Source organism: Chanodichthys erythropterus, chromosome 1 (assembly GCF_024489055.1).
Source record: "Chanodichthys erythropterus isolate Z2021 chromosome 1, ASM2448905v1, whole genome shotgun sequence".
Taxonomy (NCBI): Eukaryota; Metazoa; Chordata; class Actinopteri; order Cypriniformes; family Xenocyprididae; genus Chanodichthys; species Chanodichthys erythropterus.
Window position 1 is genome coordinate 34,331,687 of NC_090221.1, and position 27,520 is coordinate 34,359,206.

Sequence of the window (27,520 nt, forward strand, 5' to 3'; positions counted from 1 at the left end):
TATATATATATATATATATATATATATAATATTTAAATAGAGAGTAAAATGTAAAATAAAATGTTTTATGACTAATGTTCTAACAATGAATTAGATTTAATAATGCTCGAGTGCGAATTTGTGGAAAAGGACTCTTATTCTGCTCTAATGTCATTGTTTCTCCATGTTTTGTAGGTGTTTGTTGTTTCTCTCTTCACTCGGGTTCACGGACGGGTTTCCATTTTCACGGTTGGATTCAACCAGAACAACAATAATATGGATCCGGACATGGAGGACAAAACCCTGGAGCTGATGGTACGTGAGGACCAACATATAAGACACAGTCTGAATATGTGATGCTCGTGCTAGTGTGGATGTTTGTTTTTATTGTAATGCAGTATTACTCGGGCTAGAGAGGGAGGAGGACAAAAACACAGCAGCGGCCTGAATCGATATAAAACATTCGGCTGTTATCATGTTTCGCTATAATGATTTTTTTTAGTTTTGACTCTAAACTGACTTTCCGCTCATGATTTGACGAGTATATCGCGTCTGAATGTCGAGGAAGCGTTCGCGTTTCGCTGGAGGATCGGAGCGTCATTGCGGCACAGCTGCGTCATATATCGCAGTCTATATGCGCCTCATATATCATAAACACTTGATGTGTTGTGCACAGTCTTCATATATTACAAAATCAATTTTTATATATTAAGCTATCTATAGGCGTTTCATATATCACATATAGTCTGTATAAGCGCTGTTTTCATCATTTAATTATTTTCCTGTTATTGTAAAGCTGTTTTAAAAACATTTTGTATTGTATAAAGCGCTATATATAATAAAGGTGACTTGATTTGAGCTTCATATAATAAACAATCATATATCACATATGCTCTTCATATATTACACAGTCTAAATGGGCTTTATATATATACACACACATACATATATATATATATATATATATATATATATATATATATATATATATATATATATTTAACAATCTATATTTGCTTCATTTATTAAACATAGTTTATATGAGCTTTATATATTAAACAATCTATAATATGTAAGTTACATATGTTAAAAAAAATCTGTGTGCTTCATATATTAAACAATCTATATGCTCTTCCTAATACACAGTCTATTTGATCTTCATATATTAAGCAATCTATTTGCGCCTCATATATATTAAACAATCTATATGTGCTTCAAATATCACAATCTGTATGAGCTTCATATATTAATCAATCTATATGAGCTTCATATACTGTATCACAAAGTCTATATGCGCTTTATATATTAAACAATCTATAATATGTAAGTTACGTTTGTTAAAAAAAAATCTGTGCGCTTCATATATTATACAATCTATATGGTCTTCCTAATATGCAGTCTATTTGATCTTCATATATTAAGCATTCTATTTGCGCCTCATATATATTAAACAATCTATGTGCTTCAAATATCACAATCTATATGTGCTTCATATATCACATATAGTCTGTATGAGCTCTGTTTGCATCATTGAATTCTCTTCCTGTTATTGTAAAGCTGTTTTGAAACAGCTTGTATTGTATAAAGCACTATATATAATAAAGGTGACTTGACTTGAGCTTCATATAATAAACAATCATATATCACATTATGCTCTTTATATATTACACAGTCTAAATGGGCTTTATATATATTAAACAATCTATATCTGCTTCATTTATTAAACATAGTTTAGTTGATATGAGCTTCATATACAGTATCACAAAATCTATATGCGCTTTATATATTAAACAATCTATAATATGTAAGTTACATATGTTAAAAAAAAATCTATGTGCTTCATATTTTAACCAATCTATATGCTCTTTCTAATACGCTGTCTATTTGGTCTTCATATATTAAGCAATCTATTGCACCTCATATATATTAAACAATCTATATGTGCTTCATATATCACATATAGTCTATACAAGCTTCACACATTAAATGATTTATATGAGCTTCATATATTAAACAATCTATATGTGCTGTTCTTCATATATCATATAATCCATATGAGCTTCATATATCACATATACAAGCTTCATGTATTAAACAATGTGTATCTGCTTCATACATTAAATGATCTTTATGGGCTTCATACATTAAACAATCTATATGTGCTTTATATATTAAACACTCTGTATGTGCTTCATATATTAAACAATGTGTACGTGCCTCATATATTAAACAATCTATTTGCTTCATTTGATCTATATCATTTCATATATCACATAGTCTACATGACCTTCATATATCACATGCAGTGTTTATATCTTCATATATCATAAAATGTGCTTCACCACACAGTGTATATATGCTCCATTTAACACAGTCTGCGCACGTACATGGGCTTCATGTATACATTAGCTGCTTGAAGACAGTGTTGTGAAAATCGCTATCCAAATGAGCTCAACTTGTTATATCACAATCTATATGTTGAATCCAAATATACAATATCTGTTTGTGCTTCATATACCCTACACAACATATATTCCCTACTATGTAGAACATGTTTTTAATACTACTTATGTGTCCCATATGTCATTATATACTGTCTGGGTGTGCAGTATTATTTTTCTATTATAGTCTACATGTTCTATTGATGTACTTCATATATTAAATAATGTCTATATGTGCATCATGTGTTACACAGTCTATACATGCCAGTGTGATTATGACATAAAAACATCTACTAAATGACTAATTAGCACTGTTTATATTTTTTAGTTACTAAACTATTTCTACATGTCTGTTCCCTAATAAGTCAGTTGAATCTATATAAATGTTGCACAAGAGGGCGTAACCAGCTCAGTCTCTCCAGATCTGTCATGATTATGCGGATCTTCATCTTGGGTCATGTTAGGTTAAGTTTAACAACACCCTCTCTGTTAGGCCAGCTGCCTGGAGAAACAGTGCCTGGTTTGTTTAGAATGGGATTAGGAGTGTATTCTTTTATTACAGGTTTTGGATACAGATCTCTGAACGGTTATTATTAGTTTGAACTAGTAAGATCTGAGATGGTAAGATGTGAAATGGCCAAACTGACTCGCATCAATTTAAGGTTTAAATAAACAATTTGATCTAATTATCTCAGTGCTTTTTAAATTGAAATTATATTAATTATGAATATATGGGTCATTTTGTGTCGATTCAACCAGAGGTCCTCGTCTCCCCAGCTAAAAATTTACAGAGAGGTAATGTTGTATGCAGCTGTTTTGATAGAATCAAGATGCCTTCAGTATCTTGATTGACATCTTTCTTTAAACACATTAAGTATCAGCTGTAAGAAAAGTGATCCATATTTAGTTTTTGACCTTTGAAAATGAGTAAAATTCAGCAATTTAGACATCACATTGGGATCCCCATATCTATGGGTTTGAACCATATAGGGCCTTAATGAAGATTACAAAAGAAAAGTTTATTAAAAATGAGAATTTGGAAGGATATTAAGATATAATTAATATCTTTAGAGTTACAGGCATGCAAACTTTGGAAAAAAAAAACTATGGCACTCAGATAGGAATGTTTATGCAATTGTGTTGATAGAAGAAAACGGAACACATTTCTAGTTTCAACATTATTTGTTCCTCAGATATTCATCTTTAAAAGGAAAAAAGTATCAGCTGTAGGCAAATGACTCACATTTGGTTTTTGACCACTGAAAATGTGTACAATTTTCCAGTTTACTCATGGAGCCACATTGAGATCTCCATATCTCTGGAAATGAACCATATTGGGCCTTAAAATTTAAGACACCAAAAGAAAAGTTTAAGAACCAGAATCTAAAAGGATATCTTTAATACTTCTTCAGTTACAGGCATGCAAACTTCAGGCAAAACTTACAAGAAGTGCTTTTTTCCTTTTTTGAACTGTCAGTGTTGGCATGTAATGCAACAAAGATTGTGAAAGTCAACTGATTTTAATATTATACCTACCAATCTCTGTGTAAAAATAAAATAATGATGCTGCCATCTTTCTCAAGTCATTTTTTGGCCCCCTGTAATATGGATCCCAAATCTTTACAAAATAATGGATTACTAAGTAAATTACTCAGGGGAAATTCTGAAATTTGATTGATTTGACACAGAATGACCCATATTATATTATATTATATTATATTATATTATATTATATTATATTATATTATATTATATTATATTATATTATATTATATTATATTATATTATATTATATTATATTATATTATATTATATTATATTATATTATATTAATTATATTATATTATATTATATTATATTATATTAAAGTAATAACAGTGTTGGGGGGCAAGTTACCTTTAAAAGTAATGCATTATAAATTGAGTTACCCTTTATAGTAACTAATTAACAAATCAACTAACTTTTGTGTTACTCTTTCTGACCTGGGCTGAGCTTGCTTGTTTGTTTTTAAAAAAAGTTCTGTTTTTGCCAAAAAAATAAAGGCCTATTCACACCAAAAAGGAAAGATGCAGTAGGAGAAAGTTCAACACTCTTACTTAAACAATTAAAAATGAAACACAAATGTGATATTTATCTAAAGTCATTTTTGCTTATTAGTATGGATCATCAAAGGTCAGCAGCAAAGACAATGGTTAATAAAATTAAATAAAATGTATTTAAGTGTCACATGATCCTTCAGAAATCATTCTATGATTTGAAATCATTGTTGGAAACAGTTGCTGAATATTTTTTTGGAACCTGTAATACTATTTTCAGGATTCATTGATGAATAAAAAGTTTAAAAGAACAGAATTTATTCAAAATAGAAATATTTTCTAACAATATCACTTTAATATCACTTTTTTTTTATCAATTTCACACATCCTTGCTGAATAAAAGTATTCATTTCTTTCAAAAAAAGAAAGAAAAAAATTACTGACCCCAACATTTTGAACGGTACTGTATATTGTTACAAAAGATTTCTGTTTAAATAAATGCTGTTCTTTAAATTTTTATTCATCAAAGAATCCTGAAAAAAGTATCACAGATTATAAAAAAAATATTAAGCAGCACAACTGTTTCCAATATTGATAATTGAGTATCAAATCAGCATGTTAGAATGATTTCTGAAGGATCATGTGACACTGAAGACTGGAGAAATGATGCTGATAATTCAGCTTTGCATCACAGAAATACATTTATATATATCAAAACAGAAAACCATTATTTTAAATTGTAGTTAAATGTATTCCCATTAATTCCCATATATTCCCGTTAATTCCCATGGAAAGTTTCCAGCTTTGAAAATTCCTGGAATTTTGCAACCCTATTAACAACACTGAGTGATAAATAAATCTAAATGTCTAAATCAGCATATTAGAATTATTGAACGATGAAATTGTTGAAATTGTTATAATATTACTATTTTTGATCAAATAAATGCAGCCTTGGTGAGCATTAGAGACTTCTTTCAAATGTTTTTTTTTTTTTTTTTTTTTTAATGATTTAAAACTTTGAAAGTATAGTAATAACTAATAAATACATTTAAATAAAAACAATGATAAAAATTGATTCTTTACATTTGACTTCAGACTTCATTGACTGTCGTGCATGAATACACACACTAGTGCATGAATGTCTTGAATGTTAAGTTTGTGTTCACGTATCCATACTCTAAACTAGGTCATATTTTTGAGTGCAGAAGGGGAGGAGCTTATGCGGCCACTCCCTCTTCTCAGCTCCGCTCACTCATGATCGTGTGTGTTGGTCTATGTACAAGAGTGTGTGTGTGTGTGTTGCTCACTGTTGCTCTAATACTGTTTTTTTCCCCTCACTTTCCTCACTGATTCTCTTCTTTTCTATTTTTTCACGCTGTTTCACTTGTTCGACCCTCACGTCACTTTTTTTATTTGCATGCTCCTTTCTTTCTTTCTTTCTTTCTTTCTTTCTTTCTTTCTTTCTTTCTTTCTTTCTTTCTTTCTTTCTTTCTTTCTTTCTTTCTTTCTTTCGCTCTTTCTTTCTTTCGCTCTTTCTTTCTTTCGCTCTTTCTTTCTTTCTTTCTTTCGCTCTTTCGCTCTTTCTTTCTTTCGCTCTTTCGCTCTTTCGCTCTTTCGCTCTTTCTTTCTTTCGCTCTTTCTTTCGCTCTCTTGCTTTCTTTCGCTCTTTTGCTTTCTTTCGCTCTTTTGCTTTCTTTCGCTCTCTTTCTTTCTTTCTTTTGCTCTTTTGCTCTTTCTTTCTTGTTGTTCTTCTATCTATTGTTTTCATCATTCATTTTTCTTTTGTCTTTTTTCCCTTCCTTGGTTTGCTGTTTTTTTTTTTTTTGTTCTGACTTGTTTTTTGGTCTTTATTTGTTTCTTCTTTCCTTCTTTTTCTCTCTCTGTTTTGCCTCTCTTTCTCTCTTATGGCACATTCCCATTCTGTTTTTCCCTTCTACTACATCTTCACCTCTCTCTCTCTCTCTCTCTGCCTCTCTCTCTCTCTCTCTCTCACACAGTGTTCTTTGCCTCGTTCTGTCTGGCTGGGTTGTTCGTCGGTGGCAGAGAGTCTGTGTGCTCTCAGATGCCTGCAGAGCCTCCCCTCCTCCCGCGCACACAACCAGGTTCTGCTCTTCTCTTCAGTAGCTCCTCTCCTCTCCTCTCTGCTCCTCTCCTCCTGTCTCTCTGTCTGTCTCATGCACTGATCGTGTGTCTGTGTGTCTTGGCTTCTTGTCTGTCGATGTGATGAGCGGTCGACTGATATATATATATATATATATATATATATATGGAGAGGTGTCATGACTTTAAATTTGTACATGTCTAAGTTTAGTGAGCTGTGAATGGTTGTCATATTCAGTCTGTATAATTAGCCTGGATCTTGTGAGAAAATTGAAAAGGAAGTGCAGTTTACCTGAGCAGGAAGGACAGAGAGTCTGTCTGTCTGCTTTCACCTGTCTGCTGCCGTCCTGTCTCTATCTTTCTCTGTCCCTGTGTGTCTTTCTGCTTGCCTGTCTGTTTTCTTCAATCTCACCATCCTTTCAGAGACACGCAGACATTTGCTAAAAGTTTACTAAAAGTCAATTGGCAGCTTATAATGTTGAAATAGACCGTCGGTATTGTGTTTGTTTCTGGTTATTGGATCATGATGTTAATATTTACTAGGTTTGTTCGACTTGAAGCGGCGCTGCACGGACTGATCAGTGTATGACATGAAAATACAGCGAGAGTGATTCGAAAGCTCTCACGGTGCTCACACTGGCCGGGTTGAGCAGCGCCACTTCAAGTTGAACACACCTGAGGGGAACTGACTTATACATACATATACTGAAAAATCACCAAAACACCATCTGATTTAAACGCATTGAAATTTTAAACATAAAAAATGTGAACATTTGTGAAGATACTGATATTTTGTTTGTATGAGTGATATAAGTGTCCAGATATTTTTTAGGGCCACGGTGCATGTATAAGGATGGCTGTTAGTGAGATGTGTGTATTTGCGTCAAGTTTCATCAGTTCAGCTGTCTGTCTGTTTCTTATGTTTACTTTTTCAAAGTTGCAAATGCATGTACTTATTTGTTTTGATACCGTTTGTGTGATTAGGACTCACTGTGTGTTTAAACACAGAACTAAGCACACAATGAGCCGATTGATCCAATTAAAGCAATAGTTCAGCCTAAAATAAAGCTCCTCCCACTTGCCCTCAAGCTCCTCCTCTCCCACATATTCTGTTCTTTATAAGAGTGGATCATGATTTTGGATTGTTTTACATTGTTTTTGGAATGTTTTACCTAGAATGCACCATTCTGAATGCTCCACCCAGCATTCATTCAGACACACGTTTAACACCTGTCCCTCTCTCTCTTGTGTGTCTCTCTCTAGAACATAACGGTGATGGAGTCACAGAATAACACGGATGACATCTCCCCAAAGAAGACAACAGTGTTCAAGGTGTGTGTGTGTGTTGTGTGTGTGTATAATGTGCTTGATTCTGTTCCATACAGTGCTCAGTGTAAATGAGTACACCCCCTTGGAAAAGTAACATTTTAAATTTAAACTTAAAATTAATTTAAATGATAAAAATATGTCAATGAACACAAAAACAATTTCCAAAATGTTGACAAGACTAAGTTTAATATAACATCTGTTTAACTTATAACATGAAAGTAAGGTTAATAATATAACTTAGATTACACATTTTTCAATTTTACTCCAATTAGGGTGATGCAAAAATGAGTACACCCCACTGAATGTCTCTGGAGCAAAGCAAAATTTTAGACTTCAAATGTCTAATTTAACAAGAATTCAACCACAGGTGAGTCTAATTATTCATTACACAGGTGTCCAGCAGACAGTTGACTATAAAAGGGTGTTAAAACCCCTTTCCATTTCATACTGTCAGCAATAGAAAATGAAATGTCACAAGACCTGAGAAATAAAATAATTTCTTTACACCAGAAAGGTGAAGGCTACATGAAGATCAGCAAAGTTTACTTATCAGTCAGAATACTGTAGCAAAAGTGGTACAAAATTTTTTAAAAATTGGAACTGCAACCATCTCACTGACGTCGAGGTCGTCCACAGAAGTGAACACCTCGACAGGAGCGTCTTCTAATGAGAAGGGTTGAAGAAAATCAGCATGCAGGTTTACTGCAGTTATCTAAAGAAGTAGAAAGCCAAACTGAGGTGACTATTTCCCATGACACAATACGGCGTACACTGCAGAGGAATGGCATGCATGGGTGCCGTCCACTAAAGAAGCTTCTCCTAAAGCCCAGGCACAAAAAAGCCTGCCTAGAGTTTGCCAGAGCCCAACTGACAAAGATGAAGACTACTGGGACTCTATACTCTGGAGTGATGAGACCAAGATAAATGTTAGGGAGCTGCATTTCATTGATGGCATCATGAATTCACAGATGTACTGCTCTATACTGAAAGAGAAGATGCTACCATCACTCCGTGCCCTTGGTTGTCCTGTACTTTTTCATTATGACAATGATCCTAAACACACATCTTAGTTATTCAGTGGCTCCTGATCTGAACCCAATCAAACACCTATGGGGAATTTGAGCACCACTCTCCATCCTCTCTAAAAGAGGTTATTCTTGAAGAATGGAAAAAGATAGATGTTGCAAAATGTCGCCAACTTGTTCATTGCATGCCTAAAAGACTTGGTGCCATACAAAGTACTAGATGTAGTAGTTTTTGTTGTGGGGTGTACTCATTTTTGCATCACCCTAATTTGAGTAAAACGAAAAAATGTGTAATCCAAGTTATATTATTAACCTTACTTTAATGTCATAAGTTAAACAGATGTTATATTAAACTTAAGCCGAGTTCAGAATGCACGATTTTCAAAGTAGTCGGGTCACTGTTCTTTTCCCACTGCATGACTATCTTGGCCAGCATTCAGTTGCTGCTGTGTTCACACTGCATGAATGGATGAATGATGGATCGGCAACAGAAGGTTTCACACTGCGTGATTTTACAATAGGAAGAATTGCAGACAACTCTGTCTGGCACACAAACTACGTTTCACAACCAAACACACGCGAGATGTGACAAGGAAACAATGCAATATCACGTTCTCAGTTCTCACGTGAGACTGGGATTATTATTAAAAATGGTATCCCCCAAGAAGCTTGCAATACCAATTGTCTGTGCGCTGCTTTGCAGCGAAAACAAGAAAAAGAAAAGAAGAATATGAAACGAAGCCATGTTTGCTGATATTGTGGTCTATAACTCCTCCCTGAACTCCCCTCTGCTCTGTATCTTGCTCTCTCATTGGCTGTCGGTCATCGCCGATGTAGTTTTCAGTCAGAACACTTTTCACACAGCAGGATTTTGAATCGCAGACAGGTCCAGATATTTAGCAAGCCAAATAACTTACAGGCATCGGCGATTCTCTCAGATCGCGTCTTTGCTCATTCACACTGCGTGATTGTCACTCGCGTGAACGAGCACCGATTTACTTGTGATTTTGGGCATTTGTCGGCGATTTCTCAACCTGTCGGCAAGCCAAAACCAGGGCTAAAATCGTGCAGTCTGAACTCGGCTTCAAGGCATTTGAACACTGATTCCGAATTTTTTTTAGTTTTCGTAATCCTAAAAATTCGTCACGCACAGAGACCTTGCACACTGAGTCCGATACATATTAATGAATGCGTTGCGGAAAAATTCGCAAAACAGTACAAAATGAAGTATTCAAGCAGTGAGCACGATTTAGTTGTCCTCTCTCTCTTTAAAAAAGAGGAAATATTGGGTCCATCCAATTTTGAGATTGCATAGAGAGAAAGGAGAGTTTCACCTCATCAAGGAGCTGCGCGATTATCCAGAGCGTTTCAAAGTTTACTTCAGGATGTCAGTGGCTCAGTTTGATGCTTTGCTACTGGCACAATCTGTCTTTATATTCAGTCTCTTTGTATTCCACACGTTGTTTGTCATTCAGTGCTGCTGTTCTGTGCTGTAGGCAACGTGGATCAACTTGTCAGATGGCATTGGGATTTTTTCGTTCACGTACGGTGGCTCTGAATTGTCAAAACATCCACGGATGCGAAAAATGCAGAAAATCGAACCTGATCCGAATATTTTTTTGACGGACGAACGTTTCGGAGGCAGTGTGCAAACATAATTGTCATAACGTTAGGTCGAATTTATTTTTTAACGTGTGAAAATTTCGCATGCAAATTTCAGACTCCGTGTGCAAGGCCTTTAGTCTTGTCAGTATTTTGGAAATTGTTTTTGTGTTCATTGAGATATTGTTTACAATGTTACTTTTCAAAGGGGGTGTATTTATTTACGCTGCGCACTGTATGTTTAATTTTAGGCTGTTTTCATTATGTAAACACACAACACATGGAAGTAACATTGTCTTGTATCACCACAATAGCCCTATTCGGACAGTCATTTTTTCTCATGGTAATGTAAGGTATTTTCAACATTTACAGGGAGTAGTTATATTATTACAAAGTTTTTCTCCCTTGACCCACATGAAAACCAGGGTTGTTATTATTAACTAAAACTAAAACAATTGCATATTTTTTGCTAAATATAAAACTTAGACATATTTTTTTTTTTTAAATGACAAAATTACAATTTTTTTTTTTTTTTTTTTTTACATTGATAAAAATTTGCGACCAAAAATGATTCAGACACTTTGACCTGACCAGGTTTTGCTGAAGTGTTATCTGACATAATTAAGTTTATTTTTTTCTAACACAGTTAAACTTTGATATCTTGTCATATTTTATTACCATTTTTTTTTTAACTATAATGAATAAACTGTAGTAATGAATGAAATGTTCAAGGTGTCTGAATACATTTTGGTTTGGATGTATATATGATACTAAAATGATACTAAAACAATGATACTAAAATAACACTGATAAAAATTCCTGGCCGAAATACTTACCTTTTTTGTGGCAGACACCAAGGTTGTGTGGTAATTTAATTGCAGACCGAGTTATATATAAGAAGAGCTCAATTGAAAAGCAAAATACAGTAACTGTTGTGGTTTGCAGTAACGTGCATGCATTTTAAAAATAGTTTTATTAATGCTGAAAACTGTTTATGAGAATAATATTACATCTCTACTCCACTACAGTTAGTGGGAGCTGTTAAGAAGAACAAAAAGGAAAAAATCACATACATTGTTTTAAATGAGCCATTATTGCAGCAAGTATGCAATACATTTTTTTAAATATGCATTATATACATTTATAAAAATTAGGGGTTGCACGACTAAAAATTTTACTAGCTGACCAAGTAGCAAATGGTCAAATGGTTTATCTTATATAAATAAGACGTTGCTTTAACTTACTTTTGCTAATTTCCACATTTTAAAATGACATTCATCATATGGAAAGATAATTTCCAAGACAGAAAACTTTAAACCATAGCATAACAATTTTCTTATTAAATTGGATTTATAAAAACAATAAGGTTTCATTAGTTAACATTAGTTAACTACTTTAGTCAACATGAACTAAGAATGGACAATACTTCTACAGCATTTATTAATCTTAGTTAATGATAATTAAAACATTTACAGCTTTTGATTGTAATAATGTATTAGTATTTTTTAATATTAGTTACTGTTACCATAAATAAATGTTAAACATTTGACTGACCACCAGGGTTATTATCGTTAACTAAAACTAAAACTATTAAAACATTTTTGTTAATTGTATTAAAGCTGAAATAAAGTAAAATATAAATATTAGATGAGAAAAACTATTTCAGTTAGTTACCAAGGAAACTAACAGCACTAAAATTACTAACTGGAAATAAAATAAATAAATAACTAAAACTGAAATAATAAGAAATTAAATCTAAATAGTAATATTAAAAGAAAAACTACTAAAAATGACAAAAGCACATAACAAAATGCTAAACGCATAACACATACTAAAAATGTAACCTAAATTAAAATGAGAACTGAAAATATAAAAATAAAAGCTCATTCAAAATATTATTAAAAACTGAAGTCTATAATAGTATAATGCTAAAATAACACTGCTGACCACATGAGAAGTGCATTTCTGGGTTTGTGGATCATAAAACTCACTCCTCCACTGTGAATAAATTATCATAAGAATGTATGATCATCATTTTATCACTGAGCCATGCGAATTTATTTTACAGTCATCCCCATGACAATTGCCGTCCGAATAGGGCTAAAGCCACATATGCAAATAAAGAAAAGAAAAAATGAACTAGATGACCTAAATATAAATGCAGACTCTGGTTTGAAAGCTCTCTTGTTGTCTGTGTGTCCAGTTAGGGAACGGTTCAGTGGCAGGTTCAAGGAAGAGGCCATCTCAAGTGAACTACGAGAAAGAGAAAGATCTGTGCATTCAGCTGTTTGATCAGTGGTCAGAATCTGATCAGGTGGAGTTCGTGGAGCATCTGATCTCACGCATGTGTCATTACCAGCACGGCCATATAAACTCGTACCTTAAACCCATGTTACAGAGAGACTTCATCACCGCGTTGCCAGGTAACTAAACGCATGCACACGTATCTCAAACATTGGCTATAACAAATCCTCCTACTCCAACACATGCATTAGCAGAGTCAGAAATGTGACTGTCGGCGTGCAGCCAGAACCGCCCACTTACATCACTTACACAGACATCTGATAACATTTACAGCAGCTTGTTTGTTTGCTTGTTTTTTATGTGATGTTTAGGGGTGGGTAAATCTTTTTATGATTTATGATAATAAAAGACGTGCAATAAAAGCGGTAGTTTAATCAAAACCATAAAAATGGTTCTACAGACATTGACTTTGTGGTCAGACTTCAGTCCTTATAGTAATTACATAAATAAGAATTATTTTACATTCATAATATACAGTTGTGGTTATAAGTTTACATGCACTTTCAGAATCTGCAAAATGTTAATTTATATGTATTTTTTCCCAAGGTTTGTTGTATTGTTTGTTTATTTATTTATTTATTTTAGCACAAATATAATATTAAAGGGTTAGTTCACCCAAAAATGAAAACAATGTCATTTATTACTCACCCTCATGTCGTTCCACACCCGTAAGACCTTCGTTAATCTTCGGAAAACAAATTAAGATATTTTTGGCTCCGTGAGGCCTCCATAGGGAGCAATGACATTTCCTCTCTCAAGATCCATAAAGGTACTAAAAACATATTTAAATCAGTTCATGCGAGTTCAGTAGTTCTACCTTAATATTATAAAGCGACGAGAATACTTTTGTTCGCCAAAAAAACAAAATAACGACTTTTCAACAATATAGTGATGGGCTGATTTCAAAACATTGCTTCTGAACTTTATGAATCGAATCAGTGACTCAGAGAGCCAAAGTCACGTGATTTCAGCAGTTTAGCCATTTGATTGGAGATCCGAGTCACTGATTCGATTCACAAAGCTCTTACGGGTGTGGAACGACATGAGGGTGAGTAATAAATGACATTATTTTCATTTTTGGGTGAAATAACCCTTTAAGAGTAACAAAGCATTTATATAAACGAATCATTGTTGAATCAACGAATCAACTAGGGATGCACAATATATCTGCCACCATATCGGTATCGGCCGATATATGTTCATTTTTAATGTTAACGTTATTGGCCTGATAAGAAAATTTGGCCGATATATTAAAGCTGATAAATAATGGATTATTTCCTTCAGCTGAGACACTTTAGATGCAAAACTGTCCGCCATGATGGTTTTGAATTGCTTGAAATATGATTGAAATCACTTAAAAAAGGAAAATACAGTTAAGTGCAACATGTGCACTGCAAGTCTGTCATATAAGCTACATAAAATTATAATGAGTACATTATAATAGTGTGCTTGGGACATGGCTTTTAATGGTGAGACTTTTTTGTAATCAGGCTCTCAAATATTATATAAAAATTTTGATTTAGTATATCAGTTATCGGCTTTCAAATATAAAGAATTATCGGTTATCGGTATCAGACAAAATGTTCATATCAGTGCATCCCTAGTTGCAACCACATAAACAAACAAGAAAAAAAAAAAATGAAAATGGTAATCATTTTTTTAACAAATACGCATTTTGCATTATTGCATTATTTTGAAAATAATGTCATTTATTACTCACCCTCATGTCATTCCACACCCAGTAAGACCTTCATTCATCTTCAGAACAAAAATTAGGATACACAAAATATTTAATAGCTTATTCAGGGCAGTACTAAATAAAAACAAAATGCAAATTTTATAATCCTTTTTTTTATAGTTTACATTTTACAGATTCTGCAAGGTATATATAAACCTATGACAGCAACTATATTTTGTAATGAAGTAAAATATCTTGTTCACTTGTTATGGCATTCTTCAAATAATCAGCAAATCAGTTTGTAACTTGAGGATTTTAAGGAAGCTCTTCCTCCATGTAGGATCCCTGCGCAGCATGACTGTGACTACACACACCTACACTGAATCTGACACAATCTCTCTGTTTCTAGCTCAGGGTCTGGATCACATAGCGGAGAACATCCTCTCGTTTCTAGACGCTCGTTCTCTGTGCTCAGCTGAGCTGGTCTGTCGAGAATGGCAGCGGGTCATATCGGACGGGATGCTCTGGAAGAAGCTCATCGAGAGGATGGTGCGTACGGACCCGCTGTGGAAAGGCCTGTCAGAGCGGCATCAGTGGTAAAAACACACAAACATTCAGTTGCATTGTTACACTGAACAAATGTGTGTAAAACTGTGCAGTCTTTATGTAAACTCTTTATTGTCACTATACAAGACAAGTACAATGAAATTATTAGTCATTTTTTTAAAAAATGTAAATGTTGGGTTCAGCAACACATTTATATGACAGTGTATATATATATACATGTATACATATAATGTATATGTATGTATATGTGATGTTGTGTGTGTACATATATATGTCTATATAGTTTATTAAGTTTCAGTTTATTTTGTTTTAGTTATTTTAGTACTTCAACTTAAACTTAACCAACTTGACATCTAGCTGAAATAAAGTAAGTTTAAGGTTTTTTATATATATTTTATTTCAGTTAATGTTTATTTAATTGCAAGTAAAGAAAATGTTTTATATATTATATTTTATTTTTATTTTTAGTTAACAGTAATAACCCTGTGTGGTAAATGTTGTATAGATAGAGTAATTAATTAAATTATTTATTATCAGGTGTGCATCAATAATTTAACAGTTTGTTGTCAGTTATTCCTTACATATGACGTGTAATCTGTCAGTCTGCTAAGAACAATGTTGCTTATTTTGGCTTTAAAAAATTCATTTTTGTTGATTGCAGTGGTCGAAATTTGATCACTTCCTGAAGAAATATGACATCCGTGCATCGGTGTGAAATTTAGTGCTGACAAACCCAGAAACGCATGTGAGGATTGTCAATCCTGTGAAATTATTGGCAGAAGCTGTTAATATTTTACATATCATTTTTTGCTGAGAGTATTAAGTATCAAAGGAATGTGGATGGATACATGATCATGACATGCAAATGGTCTTGATTAATCATTATAACCAATTCAATATCATTTGGGTTGTTTAAATAGTTTATACTTTCTTTGTATCTGATTGGTGGTTTTCTTATTTTTTGTCTCCAGGGAGAAATATTTATTTAAGAACCGAACAAACGAGGTCCCACCCAATTCATACTACCATTCACTCTATCCCAAAATCATACAGGACATTGAGGTGAGCACCCATCCCGTCACTCATTCATTTATTCAGTGGTCAGTTTATCCATCTGCCATCAAATTACAATCTCATCCATCCATCCACCCAGCCTCCTCATTCACTCATCCGGTCTCCCAATTTTTTGCTCTGTCTCTTTAGACTATTGAGGCGAACTGGCGTTGTGGGCGTCACAATCTTCAGCGGATTCAGTGCCGGTCAGAGAACAGTAAAGGTGTTTACTGCCTCCAGTACGACGACGACAAGATCATCAGCGGCCTACGAGACAACTCCATTAAAGTACTTGTCTGTCTTTCTATCTGTATGTCTGTTGTTATCGTCGTCACATTGGGTAGTTGTCCACTATTATGTGCTGTTTTTTTAGTATAATTGGTGTCTTCTCACTGAAAATTCCAGAAATAGTGCTCTTCATATACCCAGATGATGCATTTAATTAACAAAAAATAGAACTGTGGAGAATTGGACGCTTCATGCGCTTAACTGTCACAGCTTTGATAGAGTGCAACAGTCGGGTTCTGGAAGTAAAGACTCTCCCCATGGGGAAAGTGATTTTTAATGATAACTTAAAGACAACCAACAGTATTTGCTTCTGTTGACGCCTGTTGTTAGCCTGCGTTATTTTAATAATTGTGTTTAACAGCTGAATTCATGGTGAAAAACTACATTAACCATGATGCTGTATGGAAAATTCCACCTATCAGTCGAAACAAACCAAACGTGTCAAAAGATCTCACAATTCTGACTTTTTTCTCAGAATTGCTTGATATAAACTCCCAATTGCGAGTTATACTCATAACTCCGCAAAAAGACTGCAAATTATGTAATCAAGTCTATCTCACAACGTTTTCAAAATACTTAAATATTTCATTATATATGCATATTTTGCAGTAAGCTTAAAATACATTTTTTATATATATATATATCTACATTTTTAAATGAGTAGTTTTATACTTCTCCGTTGTTGTTTTTTTATTCGATTATGCTTTTTGCAGTGCTTCATGGGATTGTAGTTTTTTTCCCCCTCACTAAAGCCGTTAAGTATGCAGTCTTGTACTTTTGTCTTTTTTGCTTCAAATCAAAGTTTGTAATGTTATAATCCACCTTGTAACCAATGTTGAATGAAAAAATAACATTATAATATTCATACACTACATAGTTGAGTACATAGTATAAGTGTATAATGCATCATTTCGGACACAACTTCTGTCTCTCTCAGATTTGGGACAAACAGTCTCTGGAGTGTCTAAAGGTTCTGACGGGTCACACTGGTTCGGTTCTGTGTTTGCAGTATGATGACAGAGTCATAGTGACGGGTTCCTCTGATTCTACTGTCAGGTACACACACACACACACACATACACATAAATATTACAAGTTAGATTTTGAATGCTGAAAATTCTGTCGATATACAACACCGTTCATTAGTTTGGAGTCAGTAAGATTTAAAAAAAAAAATAATAATAATAATACTTTCTTTCATCAAGGATGCATTAAATTCTTCTAAAGTCACAGTAAAGACATTTATAATGTTACAAAATATTTCTATTTAAAAAAAATGCTGTTTTTTTTTTGCATTTGATAAGATGAACTAACAATGAACTATTCTTCTACAGCGCTTGTGAACATGAACAATAAATGTTTAAATGTATTTTTTTTTTTTTTATTAATTAATAAATGGTTAATTAAGTTTAATAAATTCTGTATCCTGAATGGCTATAAAAGTACTAAGTCTAAAACTGTGTGAATCCTTAGGAAGGAAAATAAAAAGATGCAGAATTTCAGTAGAGTGCTGATAAAACTATATTAGAAAATTAGTTGAAAATGTTTCACACACACTGCCTCACTCCGGCTGAAGAATCTCAATGAAAACAATGACCTCACTTTCCTAGCAACTGTTTAAAGCTCCGTCCGGAGCTCTGTCACCTTTTCCAGCGTGAGCATGTGTGTGTTTTTCTCTCACCTGTGAGAGTTTCGTGGAACAAGCTCTACAGTTGCATAAATCAGGTTTACGTCATTCCAAGTGGAAGCGCAAACGGCCGGACGTTTAACACCTGGAGAGGGAAATGGCTTTGTAATGTGATCGTGTTTAAAGAGCATTAACACCATCAGTTGGCAGTGTTCGCCTCGAGCAGGATGTTTCAGCTGCTGGTGAGGTCGTTCACATGTCATTTATGGTCTAGTATGTTTTAACAACAGCTATGCCAAAAGACTAGCAGTTATTACAACATATATTTACTACTTTCAAACATGAAACCTGTTGAAAAATAGTGAAGGAGCCTGTTATACCTATATTTTGTGCCATCTAAGGGTCAAAAGGATGCATTCAATTCATGGGTGGGGAATGTTGATCCTGGAGTGCTATTCTCCTGCAGAATTTGGCTCCAGCCCTAATTAAACACCTTAAGCTAATCAAGGTCTTCAGGATAACTAAAGTTACAGGCAGGTGAGTGTTTTTTTTTCAGGGTTGGAGCTAAACTCTGCAGGACAATGGCCCTCCAGGATCAACGTTCCCCACCCCTGCTATAAATTGATCAAAAGTGACAGTAAAGAATTTATAATGTTTTCTATTTCAAATAAATGCTGTTCTTTTGAGCTTTCTATTAAAACGTATCATGGTTTCCTCAAAAATATGAAACAACATTGATAATATTAAGAAATGTTTCTTGAGCAGCAAATCAGTATATATAGTGGTGCAGGGATGATGATTATTATTATTATTATTATTTATTTATTTATTTTTTTTTCTTAAAGCACTTCTGGTTCCATTGTCCCAAAGTTAGTTGTTTTTTTTTTTAATGTGTTTTTGATTAAATGCCTGAAATAAGGCCTGTGGCAACAGAAGCTCAAGATGCTTTCACGTTTTATTCTACGATATAAAATATATCAGTATTACCCCACTCGTGACTTTTTTAAGCTGAAAGAGGTGGTTGCTAACAAGTGTATAAATGGGCCTACAGAGGCTGTTGGGGAGATAAAACGTCATCAGCTTTTACAGCGTTATAATCATGCTCTTGCAAACTATTCTAACTCAAACTTTCAAGGAAAAATTGTTTTTAGATAAACTCTGAAAGTGTTGCCAGAAGCTTAGTGGTGGTGAATTTGAAGTCTGGTGACCATGGTGTCAGACTTTGTGGTATAAGCTGGTATAAATAGTGGTATAAATATATTAATTTAGTATACTAAATATCAATTTGGTATATCAATTTAGTATACCAAAATTACAGTTGCAGGGTATTTATATTAAGTACATAAATATGTAAATGTATTGCATAAAATAAATGTATTTCACATACATTTTGGTATATTTATTTTTCACTAGGGGATTGTGGATTATCTATGCCTAAAAATCCATAAAAGTTGTTGTGAAAATTTTCTTGATGGACAAAATGTAACATAAAAACTAAAAGACAAAAAGTATCATAAACTTATTTGTTGTTCACAGTGCTTATTTTTTGCAATAATACAAAAGCCTATGGAAAATTAGTACAGAGACCGTTTTTGTCGAGGGAACCAGTGTGATGTTAACTTCGGTTGGCCTACAAATTTACGTCATCCCTGCACAGAATGATTTCTGGGATATTGTGACACTGAAGACTGGAGTAATGACACTGAAAATTCAGCTTTGATCACAGAAATAAACTACATTTTAAAATATATTCACACAGAAAACAGCTATTTTAAATTGTAATAATATATACTGTTTTTACTATATTTTTGATCAAATAAATTAAGTCTTATGAGCAGAAGAGACTTCTTTTCAAAAAACATTAAAAAAAAAAAAAAAAAATCCTACAACCCCAAATGTTTGAACAGTAGTCTAGATCAAAGAGAAATTGTCCACATTTGATGTGAAATATTTTATTATAAACATTTAAAAAAACATACATTACCTTAAAGGGATAGTTCACCCAAAAATGAAAATTTGATGTTTATCTGCTTACCCCCAAGACATCCAAGATGTAAGTGGCTTTGTTTCTTCAGTAGAACACAAATGATGATTTTTAACTCCAAAATAATGCTAGTGGATGGGAACTTCTACTAATAAGAGTAAATAAAACTTGCTTAGACAAATCCAAATTAAACCCTGCGGCTCGTGACGACACATAATTTTTTACCTCTAATACACCACTATGTCCAACTGCGTTCAGCACTCGTTAAGTGAGGTCTGATCGCGCTCTGACAACGGAAGTGATGTCTCGCGCTTATATCAATGAGTGCTAGACATCACTGCCGTTGTCAGAGCGCAATCAGACCTCACTAAGCGAATGCTGAAAGCAGTTGGACATAGTGGTGTATTAGAGGTAAAAATGATATAAACAATGTTTGGTTTCTCGCACAAACCGATTGTTTTGTGTCTTAGAGCATCAATGTGTCGTCACGAGCCGCAGGGTTTAATTTGGATTTGTCTAAGCAAGTTTTATTTACTCTTATAGTAGAAGTTCCCATCCACTCGCATTATTTGACTGACAGACGGTAGCGGTTGGAGTTAAAAATCATCATTTGTGTTCTATTGAAGAAACAAAGTCACCTACATCTTGGATGCCCTGGGGGTAAGCAGATAAACATCAAATTTTCATTTTTGGGTGAACTATCCCTTTAATCAATACACATTTTTATAGCTTAGTTATAATAACCAGTAGTCTCAGCTGTGCACAAGCTCACATTCCCTTCATAACTTGAACTTAATCTGTAATATTTCCTCTGTCTCTGTCAGGGTGTGGGACGTTGGTTCTGGTGAGGTTCTCAACACTCTGATCCATCATAACGAAGCGGTTCTGCACCTGCGCTTCTGTAACGGCCTCATGGTCACGTGTTCCAAAGATCGCTCCATTGCCGTGTGGGACATGGCGTCCGCCACCGACATCAGTCTGCGCCGCGTGCTCGTGGGTCACCGCGCCGCCGTTAACGTGGTGGACTTTGATGACAAATACATTGTGTCTGCGTCTGGAGACAGAACCATAAAAGTGAGCGGGTGGGAGTGGTCAGTGGGTGGGCGGAGCTTTAGCGGTGGGTGATTGGCAGCTATAGTGTGAATCAGATGTAGATAAAAGAGGCTTTGTATGTCTGCAGGTATGGAGCACCAGCACATGTGAGTTTGTACGGACACTGAATGGTCACAAGCGCGGCATCGCCTGCCTTCAGTACAGAGACAGACTTGTGGTCAGCGGGTCATCGGACAATACCATCAGGTGAGACAGTATGGTAATGCTTAAGTTTAGGGTCCAATTAACTAGCATGCATATTAGGATATTGGTTGTTTATTAGTACTTATAAAGCTCATATTAATGCCTTATTCAGCATGACCTTATTCTACATGTCTTAATCGTACCCAATACCTAAACTTGACAACTATAACTATTAATAAGCAGTAATTAGGAGTTTGAGGCAGAAGTCGTAGTTAATAGTTAGTTAATAGTGAGATGTAATGTGGATGGAAGGACGAAACGTATAGGAAAAGATTTTCTGATGTATCCAGGTTAAGCGTAGACATATCCTAACATATGTGTGTGTGTTTTCAGACTCTGGGACATTGAGTGTGGTGCTTGTCTGCGTGTGCTGGAGGGTCATGAGGAGCTTGTGCGCTGCATCAGATTCGACAACAAGAGGATCGTGAGCGGAGCGTATGATGGGTGAATACACACGCTCAGTCACAGCACCATCTGTTTCTGACAGGCCGTTCATCTGTCAGCCTGCTTAATATCGAGCACCCATAACTCACCCGCACATTCTCTCTGTTCCTCTGCAGGAAAATTAAAGTTTGGGATTTACAGGCCGCTCTGGATCCTCGGGCCCCTGCCAGCACATTATGTCTGCGCACACTCGTGGTGTGTGTGAATAAAATAATGCCATTATCATATTTATAAATAGTTTAATTTATGTTTTGTAAAATTTCCCTCTCTGGTTTGTATAGAAGCTTGTTTCTGCCACTAAATAAAAAATAGAAAAGGTAATTGCGACTTTTTATATCACAGTTGTCTTTTTTTTTCTCACAATTGCATTTACATCTTGCAATTCAGACTTCTTTTCTCAGAATTGTGAACTCGCAGTTGCAAGAAATACAGAATTGCAAGTTATAAACTCAATTGTGAGAAATAAATTCAGAATTGTGAGTTGTAACAGAATTGCAAGATATAAGCACAACTGCGAGAAATAGTCAGAATTGCAAATTATAAACTCGTAAAGATATAAAGTCCAATTCTGAAGGAAAAAATACTTTTTATGAGATTATATCTCACAATTATGAGTTTATAACTCGCAAATGGGAGTTTATATCAAGCAATTCTGAGGAAAAAAAAGTCAGAATTGTGAGATAAAAAGTCGCAGTTACCTTTTTTTAATGTGTTTTTATTCAGTGGCGGAAACAAACTTCCATAGCTTTGCCATATTCCTATTGAAGTTTTCGTTGTAATGAAAGTCAGTTTAACGTTTTTTAAAACAAACAGCCACAAGAGGTCACTGCAGGTTTATTTACACTGCGAGTTACCTCAAACTGTTTGAAATGATCATTTAGTTAATCTCTATGGAAATATATGTAAAACAGAATTTGTTATTCTCAAATTAGCTGTCACCCAGTGCTTCTTGGAAGCTGTTTTGCGAAAATACAGGCTGCTTGAAATACTAGTAGTTAAAGGGATAGTTCACCCAAAAATGAAAATTTGATGTTTATCTGCTTACCCCCAGGGCATCCAAGATGTAGGTGACTTTGTTTCTTCAGTAGAACATAAATTATGATTTTTAACTCCAACCGTTGATGTCTGTCAGTCTTATAATGTGAGTCAATGGTCACACAGTTTATAAGAGTCAATAAACATGCACAGACGAATCCTGCGCTTATACTTCAATAAGTGCTAGACATCACTGTTGTTGTCAGAGCGCGATCAGACATCACCAAGCGATTGCTGAACGCAGTTGGACATAGTGGTGTTTTAGAGGTAAAAAATTATATAAATACTGTTCGGTTTCTCGCACAAACCAATCATTTTGTGTCTTAGGACATCAATGTGCCGTCACGAGCCGTGTGATCATTGACTTTATAAGACTGACAGACATCAACGGTTGGAGTTAAAAATCATCATTTATGTTGTACTGAAGAAACAAAGTCACCTACATCTTGGATGCCCTGGGGGTAAGCAGCTAAATATCAAATTTTCATTTTTTGGTGAACTATCCCTTTAAACCACAGGGAACATGGTGAGGGCTTGAATGAATTGGTGAATCGATTCTTTTTGAAACGTTCAAACTGAAAGAATGGGATTCCTAGACATACAATTAAACAAACTTTGAAACAACTTAGAAACGAACTGATTCACTGAACTGATTCACTATTAAATAGTATAGCTAGGAATCTGATTCTTTTAGTGAATCAGTTTGTTTCGAAGGACCTTTTCAAAAAGAATCGATTGAGTCCCTGTGCTTTTAATACTATCACTAATACTATAGCTTCAAAGTAACTTTCCCAACTCTAGGTGACACCGCATTTGAGAATTATGAATTTGGTTTTGCATATATTTCCATATAGGTTAACTAAGTGATTATTTCAACAGCATTGCTGCGTTTACTCCCCAACACCGGACTCACCGCTTCTGACAAACCTCTGGAGTTTGTTTGCGTGTGCGTACTGTATGTTTTTGTGTTCTTATAAGTGTGTGTTGTCATGGCAACCTCTCGCAGGAGCATTCTGGGCGTGTGTTCCGACTGCAGTTTGATGAGTTCCAGATTATTAGCAGTTCCCATGACGACACTATCCTTATATGGGACTTCCTGAATGTCTCCACCAATGGACAGTCAGAGGGGCGATCGCCCTCACGGACATATACGTACGTCTCCAGATAGCAGGTACACACACAGAGTTTTGAACAATTCACCAGCTTTTTATTTCATTATGTATTTTGAGGGGTGCTTGACAAAATACACTGAATAATCTTAGCTAAACTTATCAGCCCACCAAACATACTAATTTAATTTTTTTTTTTTTTTTTTTTTTTTTGATTCTGTTTAGTTTTCATTTATATTATATTATTCATTATAGGTATTGCATTTTTATTATATATTATATTATTTAGGTTTAAACCATACAATTATAAATATGTAGATATTTTATTTTATTTATCTTTTTTCATATGTTTGATTCATGTTTTATTTATATTGTATTGGTTATTGTAGTTGCAATTTATTATTGTTTTTTTATTTATACATAAATATTTTTCATTCTTTTTAAATAAAATTTCAAAATGAAAAATATGTATACATAATGTTTTTTTTTCTATAACTAATTTTCATTCTTAATATTGTTTATTATAGTCATTTTATTATGGTGTTAAAAAAAATGTATTTGTTTTTAAATTGTGGTGGTTATAGTTGCAGTTATGTTTTTTTGTGTGTTTTTGTCTTATGATTTTGAGTTTTTTCATATTATTGTTTAATATTGTTTTAATATAACAAATGAAATGACTATATTATATTAAATATAAAAATATTTTGTCCATTTACTCATTGTGCTTAGTTTACTATAATTGAAATTAATTTTTGCATTCTTTTGTAAGTTTTTTTTTTTGTCTATGATAATATTTAGTTTTCATTAATATTTTTATCTTAGCCATTATTTTATTATGTTAAAACAATACATTATTAATTAGTTTGTATTGTAGTGGTTATTATCGTTTCAATTTATTTTTCATTCTTTAGGAAATGTATTTGTTTGCTTGTTTATTTTTCATTCTTTAGGAAATGTATTTGTTTGCTTGTTTATGGTCTCTCTCTCTCTCTTTCTTTCAGGTGCCTCTTCTCTGTGCCAGTGTGTCCTGGGAGAGCTGAGAGCTGATTGGTTGTTGGCCATGTCCGTCACAGAATGGTGCCTAGGGATCTGCCTCCTCTTCTCTGTCTGACTATAAACTTTAACACACACAAACACAAACCTACACAGATTCATGCTTTGCCAAACACACAGATACACTCTGCACTAAAGATTCAAAACACTTGCACCATTGGGTTTCAGCACCGTTCTGCTTTATCTAGTGGGGAAAAAGAAGCACAATCACACACACACACACACAGAGATGTTGACAGCTTCAAACCGTATCTTTACTATCACTGCAGCTCAAATAACCCGAAAATCAACAATCTCGTACTTACTAAAGCACTGCACTACTAACAGCTTCTATCCACACAAGGATCACTCTATTATGGAGAAGCTGGGATTCTGGGAGTGACGTATGGATGATGGACAGGTAATTGAACGCAGATGAACAAACCAGGAAAGACTTAACGATCTGCTGTGCGAGAGAAAGAGACTCAGACAGTAGCAAACTCTCGCAGAAATACAAGAAAAGAGAGTGGTGATGGTTAAGGACGTCTGCTGCCTTTTCCGCCCACTCGCTGTGGTTTTCATGCCTCTTCAGGACCAGGGACACACTTGTTTTTCAGGATGGCGGTGTGGAGCGCAGGTCCGTCAGCATGCATGACTGTCTGCTCTGATGCCTCTTTCCCTTTTGTCTTTTAGTTTTATGATTTTGTTTTTCTATTTAATTTGCCTCCTCATTCTTTTCAATGCTAGGCATTGTACGTCTGTGTCACTCAATGTCTGGATTCTTTTTCTCTCTGCCTGCTTGCTCATCGAGGGCTGAATCTAGTTGTAAACAGAATTGTCTTGTCAGATTGTGTTGTACATTAAAAAAAAGAGAGTTTTTTTTTAAAGAAAAAATATTGTGAATAAAGTACTTGACCATGGTTGAAGTTGTGTTGGATGTGTGTGTGTGAAACAGTCTAAAGCACAAATGTTTATGAGCTGGATATCACGCAATGTGGTCCAAAATTCCTTTCAAATACAATTGTGTTTTCGTCTACGATAAGTCAGATAATCTCTTTCAGATCAATAGTGGAGCAAAGGTGTGAAGACAATCTTCCTGAGCAGGTTAAAGTCAATTAAGCTGTTGTCATGTTTATAGCAGTGACCTGAAGAACAAGTCTGACATTTGAGTGTGTTAATTTAGTATCATTGATATAGTTTTTGTTAATATTTGAATTAGATTTTGCTTTTATACTTTTTGTGCTAAAAAAAAAAACAAAAATTAGAAATGTTAAAATATGATTTAATGTTTTTATTTCAAGTAATAATTTTTTTATTTGTTTGTTTGTTTTTATAGTTTTAGTTAACGGAAACAACCCTGATTCATAAAGCAGTGGTTTACAATCTTTGACATGCCACAGACCCCCAAGTTTCATAATCTTAGTGGGTCCCACTTTATATTAAGTGGCCTTAACTACTATGTACTTACATTTAAATTGATCATTTGATACAATGCACTTATTGTGTACATACATGTTTTTACATTGTACTTATATTTTAAAAACACCTGCATGTGATTAGATCTGTAATTAATTTCTGTAATTACATTTATAATTACACTGTTGACCCAACCCTTACACCTTACCCCTACCCTTAAATCTACCCATACCACCAAAGCTTTCCCTAACCATACCCGTATCCACCTCAATAGCAGCACAAGTGTTTTGCAATTCAATATGAACCCAATAAGTACATTGTACTTATTTTTTGATGTAAGTACATAGTAGTTAAAGCCACTTAATATAAAGTGGGACCGAAAAAAAATATATTCTAAGAGTCTAAAATATTATCTAGGGAATATTTAGTTTCTATTACACTGCGGGGCTGTTGTATGCTCGAATCTGATTAGGAGATGAACATAAGGTGTGCAATTATTTTGTGGGAAACGCACGGCTAAAGCAGTTCTAGGCAGATCATTACAGTTCCATATCACTTGGCCAAATGATTTCAGCCATTTCAAAAGGTGCCTACAGCCTACAATCGCAAAAGAACCAAAACCTACCAGCGAGGTAATAACTGTGGTTCTTGAGTTAGATAAACTCACAGTTTCACTGTTAGTAGAGACGCTGCTGCCGTGAGAGACGCACAGACTCGGGTAGGCTAATTCACATTTTCTCTCTCTCAACTGTGTTAGTAATTCTATTAGTCTGCTATCAATTGCTCAAACCTCTGTTACCAGTACTGAAATGACATTTTGGAATTAGCAGCGGAAGCCTGGGATGAGATGCATAAGAAATTACTTAGTCCCACACACAAGCAGTGTTGCCAGTTGCTTTCAGGTGAAAGTAGCTAAAACTGGTCACTAGATGACGTCATACTGGCGAGTCCACTGATCTACATTAATATAAATATAGATCAGTGTTCGAGTCACAGAATCTAGATAAGGTTTATCCAAGATGTTGCTAGATTTGTCACTAGGCTTTTGAAAAAAGGTCTCGAAAGGAGTGGGGAAGTCGCTAAATCTAGCGTCAAAATGGCTAAATTGGCAGCACTGCACACAAGAAAGTTTTAAGGAAAAACACCTGACAAATGTCTTGAAATACAACATCTGA

At 34.4% G+C, this 27,520-nt stretch overlaps 1 protein-coding gene across 5 annotated transcripts; it reads left to right on the forward strand.

Moving 5' to 3' along the window:
- Positions 1–173: 173 nt before the first annotated feature.
- fbxw11a (F-box and WD repeat domain containing 11a) lies at positions 174–25,844 on the forward strand. Of its 5 annotated transcripts, none has more exons than XM_067389216.1 (14): positions 174–294; positions 7,820–7,888; positions 8,158–8,252; positions 12,716–12,935; positions 14,904–15,090; positions 16,033–16,123; positions 16,265–16,402; positions 17,340–17,458; positions 20,838–21,087; positions 21,194–21,312; positions 21,643–21,753; positions 21,870–21,948; positions 23,795–23,940; positions 24,899–25,844. In XM_067389216.1, exons 3-14 carry the CDS (start codon positions 8,223–8,225, stop codon positions 24,942–24,944), a joined length of 1,536 nt encoding a protein of 511 aa, XP_067245317.1. In that variant the 5' UTR covers positions 174–294; positions 7,820–7,888; positions 8,158–8,222; the 3' UTR covers positions 24,945–25,844. The 5 variants fall into 5 exon arrangements, with proteins under 5 accessions (XP_067245317.1, XP_067245249.1, XP_067245102.1 ...); XM_067389001.1 differs by lacking the exon at positions 8,158–8,252 and adding an exon at positions 6,454–6,558 and having other exon boundaries at positions 214–294; positions 23,795–23,959; XM_067388925.1 differs by lacking the exon at positions 8,158–8,252 and adding an exon at positions 6,454–6,558 and having other exon boundaries at positions 214–294.
- Positions 25,845–27,520: the final 1,676 nt, after the last annotated feature.